The following is an 8168-nucleotide window of genomic DNA, read 5'->3' as shown; positions in this document are numbered from 1 at the left end:
TTTTTCTGAGTGTTTTTTCTGAGTGTTCGATCTTTGTATTAATAATTATAACAAGATAATTAATATCTCAGTCTGGAGTCGTTCAGCGCACACGCTCCTGGTGAATACAGCACCAAATGACATATGTCAAATTATTACTGGCTGTCTGAAACCAACCACTGTCGATATGCTGTACCCGTTGGCTGGTGTTGCCCCTCCGGACATCCATAGAGAAGCGGCTAGCTCCCTGGAACGCTTAAAAAAAGAAACTGACCCGCGGCACCCATTACACCATCACGTGCCAGTAATCCAGAGGCTAAAGAGTCGCCATAGCTTCATTAAAGAAGTATGTCCTCTGGTCGGGGAAACTAAGCAGGCCCGAATAAATCTCCTCGGCGTGATCTAACTTGGCAAACTTGGAAGTCGCTAAATAAGCTGCGGACCCAAGTCGGCCGAAGCAAGGAGTGGTGTTACACGGGTGGGGTTACAGCTCGGAGAGCGCATGTCCGAGTGGTGTCTCTCTACAGACAATGGCACATCTTTTGTCCTGCCCTGCATGTCCCAACACCTGTATACGCGAGGACTTGTACAACGCCACTGATAATGCTATCACAGTCGCTAAGTACTGGTCCTCACAAATATAAACGTCAGAGTCGAGTTTTATAAGTATATTTAATTATAATTGATAATAATATTGTCTGCGGACTGGAATTATGTGCGTATTAGGTCTTTTTTTTGGTATGACAAGCTGTAGCAGAATGTCAGCGACGCCGTAAAACGCTTCGCCATTTTGCTATTCTACCATTTTATTATTTCCAACCACTATTGTGTGATACTAAAGTGTATTTTTTATAGTTTAATAATCTCAGTACAGAGTACTAAAAAGACCGACCTCAAAAGTACGTGGAATTACGTCTACTTGCTAAGTTTTATTGAAATATCCTTAAATTCGCCACTGTACAGGGCTTGACACTGGAGATAATAATAATCGGTTCTCACTACTCAAAGTATATTTAGAGAAAAACGCCTTGAATTGGAGAAATAGCAAAATCAGCCATTAAAGTAATTGCTCCTAAATTAAAGCTAGGCGCTATTTATAGAATTGTATCTTCATGCGTGAACAGCCCCCCTTCTAGGTGGATGACTTTCTTCAAAATGAAATGGGACCACTATGAAAGTACTCCCTTTCCCACAAAAAACGAATCGTGAAAATCGGTTCACAAATACCGGAGTTATCGCGTAACATACATACAAAAAAAAAGAAGAGCGTACAGTCGAATTGAGAACCTCCTCCTTTTTTAAAGTCGGTTGATAACTTTAATGTTATTCATTAATTAATATGGTGCAATGAATAAACGGTTTTATTATTATATTATAGTTTATAAGAAATAACCCTGTAAGATCGAACACTCAGAAAAAATTCCTTTGATCCGGCCGGATTCGAACCGACGTCATCTAGCATACCGTGCCATACGCTATACCAACTTAGCCACGGAACGAACCAGCAGACCTCAGGAATATTTCTATGTGCTTTGTGTTTTAAATACAGTGAATAACGGTATCTCTGGCCGGGGCTGGTAGCTGTAAAGATATCTAACTGCATGACGAAATACTTTCATAAAATTTCTCATAGATGGCGCTACCGCTAAAAAGTCGTTGAAAAACCAAATATATATATATATTTGTCGTATCTATGTATAAATATATACATAGATACGACAAAGCACATACGAAAATTCGTGAGGTCCGCTGGTTCGTTCCGTGGCGCAGTTGGTATAGCGTCTGCCACGGTATGCTAGAAGATGTCGGTAAAAATCCGGCCGGATCAAAGGAATTTTTTCTGAGTATTTGATCTTTGTATTAATAATTATAACAAACTAGTGGAGTAATTTCACATAAAAATAATTGAATATGAATTCAATATAAATTTAAACTCTATAGGTAATTAACAAGGTATAACTCTGTAGGTATTAATCGTATTTTTTCATATTTGGATAAGCCAAGTCAAGTGCATAGCCTCCGAAGCTCTTGACCATCTGACTGGCTACTCCGTAAGCGGACATGTTTTCGTTTCTAACCTCACTTATTAGAGCATTATTTATAAATAGCCCCAAACCTGTTGTTACGGCATTCATATCATTGAAATAAATAACTTTCAAATTGTTCGTCGTTAATAAATTGAGCTAAAGTTATTTGTTTTTTTTTAAACAATTTTTTGGGGGCACAAGATTTTGGAAAACAAGAGGTTTGGAGTTATTTAAAAACGAATTACCCTTTATTATGAAATTTAGTTAAAAAACATCTCACACGAATTTAATCAAATCCATCAGAAACCTGGAATCAAATCCCCTGGACTGCACATGTCACCTGTGGTGGTTGGCGTCATGGCTGCGCACGCGCCGCTTATCGCCCGGAGCTTCGTGCGGCTCGCCTGCCAACCTGAGAGCCGCCAATTTGCACCACTTAGATCAGAGCGATTTCAAGTGCACACGTGAGTTTTAAAATACAGGATTTCGAGTCGTTTTAAGATAGAACAATTGACACTCAATAACGTTACCACGTCATGTTTGCAACGAAAAATCGTCATGCCAGCGCCTTCCATACAAAGGAAATTTGGTACTATTATATCGCAGGGTCGTGGTTATTCATTTCGTGGTCAATAAAACATTTTCTATAGATTTTAAATAACCATGGTTCTCGGAAAAATAAAAGATTCCTTATACTTACTAAGAATATGTATCTTCACGTTTACCGCATACCGTTTGTTCTGGATTTTAAGAAAATAAAATATTAAAAAAAAACTTACAACATAAATAATCTCAGTACAGAGTACTAAAAAAACCGACCTTAAAAGTGCGTGGAATTACGTCTATTTGCTAAGTTTTATTGAAATATCCCCTAGTTCGCCACTATACAGGACTTAACGCTGGAGATAATAAAAATAGGTTCTCACAGGAGAAAAACGCCTTGAATTGGAGAAATAGCAAAATCACCCATTAAAGTAATTGCTCCTAAATTAATGTTAGGCGCTATTTATGAAAATGAATGTTCATGCGTGAACAGCCACCCTTCGAGGTAGATGATTTTCTTCAAAATGAAACGGGACCACTATGGAAGCACCCCCTTTCCAACAAAAAAGAATCATGAAAATCGGTACACAAATACTAGAGTTATCACGTAACATACATACAAAAAAATGAACATACAGTCGAATTGAGAACCTCCTCCTTTTTTGAAGTCGGTTAAAAAGAACTGATTCCGAGAATCTCAAGCCAATAAAACACTTTGGATTTTTTTTTAATTTGGCTTACAAAACTGGTTACAAAGTTGTTAGTCTTTGCTTAAATACAATTCGAATACAATGGAACCTACGAGATGTAAATGTAAGCACAACATGCGTATAATTTTCACGTAAACCTTCTTACGAACAAATTTGGACTTGGATAGCCCAATTTCTGTTTATAAACTAAATTAAAAAACAAATGAAGAGTGTAACTTAGATATTTAAAAACAAAAAAGAAATGCAAAAACAAGTGTTTGATAACGTACTTTTTTAAGTTTTACGTATACATCGTTTGGCTGAGGACAAAGAACCACCAAAAAATATCGAAAACATTTCGAATACAGTCACTACACATTCTATACAGAGGAAAAATATGACCGAGTCTTGTCTTACATGCAGGTTTTGTAATCGTCTACCTATGCGAGGGAGAGAAAACTTGACATGCTCTAAAATATCCTGCAAATCAATATGACCATGGATTAATTTATATTTAAAAATGATATCTGAAATTTTCCTATGCATATATAAGAAAGAAAGACCGTAATGGGTAACACGCGACTGATAAGAGTGAAGCTGTTTACACATATTATCAGAGCACGCCAATTGATACAAGAATTGCTTCTACACGAGCTCCAATCTATTGGAATAACTTAAAACTAAAGTTGTCTTGTGTACATATGCTATTCACAAAGCGTCAGGCGCACATAGACGCGACGTTAATTGCAGCATCATTCAAAAATGGACATAATGGGCATAATTTACGAATGGAATTCCTTCAAAATATAAACCAGAATAAAAAACACATTTCTACAATTCTACTTTCTTTCATACAGGTCGTGACGAAGCCCAAATTTTCAATTTCGATCTGTGACCTCATATAATTGGGGTCAAAGGTCACCATGTTTCCACTAAGACTACCGAAATATTATTGAATTGTAAAATTTAAAAAAAAAAAGGAAGACTATTTCATTTCTATAGAGAATTGACATTCCGCTTGTAGTAAAGAAAAGCTATATAATCAATTATTTAGTTTAAAATGCTTATTATTACTTGCAATAACTATCTGATAAAAAAATAAGTTATCGATTCGAAGAGGATTAGTATATAATAAATAAAAAAATGGCAATACTAAAAGATATTTGTCGCATTGTTAAAAAAAATAAAAGAAATGGAAGTGAATTAACGGGCGTAGTAATCTTTTAAAAAGATATACGCAGTTTAAGGGATACCGGATTATAATTTATGTGTGTAAGGCTGCTAACATATTGACTGCACTGCAGTTGAAACCACCTTCATGCAGCTGAGATCGATTGCATGCAGTTAATGCGTTAAGTCGTTATCCCAGACCTCGACTGCATGAGGTTGATAGCGACGTCACGCATTAACAGCCAATCTGTATGCAGTCTTATAGATCTATTGTTTTATTTTAAAATTATATGCTTACACATATAGTACATAAAGCAAAATAAATTCCAGCGGATGACAAAGGCTGCCTGTCCGCCGACTACTGCCCCTCTGCGTGCACCTGCACAGGCACCGTGGTGCGCTGCGCCCGCGCACAACTCACGCAGCTGCCGCACAACATTCCCCGCCAGACCACCGAGCTGTAAGTTCCTCACACTTCCAACTAAACATTGAGAACCTTATCACAAAGCAACTATTAAAAAATCTAAATAAGTAAGAATTAGAAAGAATTGTTACATCAAACACACATGCATATAACTTGTTTGATGCATACACAAAAAATAATTGAAAAATTCAAGAAAAATTTAAGTACAGTTAATAGCGACATCTCTAGCCAGGGCTGTTAGCTGTAAAGGTACCTAACTGGGTGACGAAATACATCTATAGATTTCTCATAGATGGCGCTACGGCTAAAAGTCGTTGAAACCAAAATACAAAGACTCGACAACAAACACTTGAAAGAATTCGTGAGGTTCACAGGTTCGTTCCGTGGCTTAGTTGGCATAGCATCTGGCACGTTTGCTAGGAGACGTCGGTTCGAATCCGGCCGGATCGAAGGTTTTTTTCTAAGTGTTCTTTTTTTCAAGCGATCTTTGTATTAATAATAACAGACTAGTGGAGTAATTTCACAAAAAATAATTGAATATAATTAGTTTAAAGAATTGTGTTTCTTTTAAAACATTTTGTCTTTTTGCTGTCCTCTTCCTGGATCTATTATGATCCTAACGAAGTTATTACCAACGTTTTTTTGTTGCATTATTGTATACCTATTCAAATCTATTTCCACAGATATCTGGAATCAAATGATATAACAAGTATATCACCAGAACAAATTCGCCATCTCACGCAGCTATCTCGCTTGGATCTGTCCAATAATAAAATATCCGTGCTCTCTAACAACACCTTCGAAGGACTCACAAAGCTCTCCACGTTGATCGTCAGCTATAATAAACTCAGATGTGTACAGGTGAGTGTCTATACATGTCAGTGTCGAGGCGCAAAAATTGTCGGATATGAAGCCGGAGCGAAACCTAAAAGCACCTTAAGAAAAAGTGACGCTATGGCGACCCTTAAACACACCACTTTGTTAGCACACAACACACTAGTACACTTCATTTTACTGGTTAAGTTGTTCTACACATAATCTCAGTACCGAGTACTAAAAAAACCGACCTCAAAAGTACGTGGAATTACATATTGAAATAATACATGTTTTATTGCAATCGATTACCGGGTAGTGCGCAAACCCGGATTCCTCCCCTAGTTCGCCACTAAAATATAATAAAAATCGGTTCTCACTTCTCAAAGTATATCGAAAGAGAATAATCTCAGTACTGAGTACTAAAAAAACCGACCTCAAAAGTACGTGGAATTACGTCTATTTGCCAAGTTTTATTGAAATATCCCCTAGTTCGCCACTATACAGGACTTGACACTGGAGATAATAAAAACGGGTTCTCACTACTCGAAGTATATTGAGAGAAAAACGCCTTGAACTGGATAAATAGCAAACTCAACCATTAAAATAATTGCTCTTAAATTAAAGTTAGGCGCTATTTATAAAAATGAATCTTCATGTGTGAACAGCCACCCTTAGAGGTGGATGATTTTCTTCAAAACAAAATGGAACCACTGTGGAAGTACCCCCTTTCCAACAAAAAAAGAATCATGAAAATCGGTTCACAAATATCGGAGTTATCGCGTAACATACGTACAAAAAAATAAAAACATACAGTCGAATTGAGAACTTCCTCCTTTTTTGAAGTCGGTTTATAAAATTGAGTGCAGAACGTGGTAAATTACTTTTAAATATTCTGATAATACGTGTAAAAAATTTTAGGCAAGCCGGTGGGAATCGAATTCTATGGACGCCTCGCCACTGATACATATACCTGTACTGATGTAATTATGTTTTTGTGAAATAACATATGTAGTCCAATAACAAGTGTAGTCATGTTACTGTTAACTTCATTTAACAATGTTTAACAATATAACACACAGACACTGAATTGTATATTGTACATAAATAATAATAAAAATAGTTATTTATTCAGATAACACATTGTTTTTAAGGTTCAATAGTGTTAGTAACTTACAAATCTAACTTATAGACTAGGTCAATGGTAATAATAATAGACACGTAGAGCGCACTACAAGTTTCCGGAACTGGTCACTTACATAAGCAATATTTAAAAAGTAATAACAACATTTGACAATGGAACTCTTTGGCTGTAGAATACAGTTTGTTTCATCTGACTGTCACTTGTTTTTACGTTGTGGCGTCATTTTAGAAATTGGTTGTCTACATCACCATGGATTTAACTCGTGAAAATATTCGTAGTATGATTTTCTACGACTTTAAGTGTAATTGAACAGCTCAGCGGAGCTTCGCTCGGCTTCAAACTGCTTTTGGCGATGAAGCACCAAGCAAGACGGCTTTTTATAGCTGGTTTGCAGAATTCAAACGCGGTCGTGTGAATCTCAGTGACGAATTTCGTGATGGTCGCCCGGCCACTGTTGTGAACAACAGAAACATCGATGCTGTACGCCGCATAATCAAAACAGACAGGCATGTGACATACCATGAGGTTCGGGCATCTTTAGGCATAGGTATGAGTCAAATACAATCAATACTACACAAACATTTGGGTGTGAAAAAGCTGCGCTCTCGGTGTATCCCACACAATTTGACTGAGGCTCAAAACACGGATCGCGTCACTTGGTGCAATGCCATGCTTACCAGACTCAACGAAGGGGCATCAAATTTGGTGTGGGACATAGTAACAGTTGGATTTATAGTTACGATCCCAAAACTAAGCAGCAATCGAGCGTATGGGTCTTTCGAGATGAGCCGAAACCAACCAAAGTGGCGCGCGTGCAAAGTGCCTCTAAGCGGATGATTGCTTTTTTTTTTATAAAACTGGACACGTGGCTACTGTTGCTCTGGAGAAACGTTGTACCGTGAATAGTGATTGGTACACGACCATTTGTTTGCCGGAAGTTATTGACAAACTTCGTAAAAATAACCATAAACGCCGTATCATCTTGCACTATGATAATGCCAGTTCTCACACGGCCAGACAGACAAATGAATTTCTAAAGGTGAAAAACGTTTATCTTATGAGCCATCCCGCGTATAGTCCCGACCAAGTACCTTGTGACTTTTATTTATTTCCAAAAATTAAGAACCAGTTACGCGGTCAACGATTTTCATCACCTGAAGAGGCTGTCGAAGAGTATGAAAAATATGTTTCAGAGATTGTCACGGAGGAGTGGCATAAAGGTTTTGAAAATTGGTTCATTCGTATGAAAAAGTAATGCACTTTTTCACGCTAACGGAGCATATTTTGAGAAATAATAAGTTCATTTCTAACTATTTATAGTATTTTTTTCTTATTCATTCCGGATACTTATAGTGCGCCCCACGTAGTTGCACAAAAAT

At 37.2% G+C, this 8168-nt stretch overlaps 1 protein-coding gene across 1 annotated transcript in view; it reads left to right on the top strand.

Annotated features, from left to right (window-relative positions):
• Positions 1-8168, top strand: part of LOC113240527 (protein slit) — an 89746-nt gene that overhangs the window by 58072 nt on the left and 23506 nt on the right. The window contains exons 3-5 of the mRNA XM_026477857.1: positions 2279-2470; positions 4739-4868; positions 5516-5693. Coding sequence (XP_026333642.1) covers positions 2279-2470; positions 4739-4868; positions 5516-5693 — 500 coding nt within the window. The remainder of the gene's footprint in view (positions 1-2278; positions 2471-4738; positions 4869-5515; positions 5694-8168) is intronic.

This window comes from Hyposmocoma kahamanoa, unplaced genomic scaffold (assembly GCF_003589595.1).
Source record: "Hyposmocoma kahamanoa isolate Upper Pololo Valley unplaced genomic scaffold, ASM358959v1 146, whole genome shotgun sequence".
NCBI classification, from domain to species: Eukaryota; Metazoa; Arthropoda; class Insecta; order Lepidoptera; family Cosmopterigidae; genus Hyposmocoma; species Hyposmocoma kahamanoa.
This window is presented reverse-complemented; position numbering and strand designations above follow the sequence as displayed.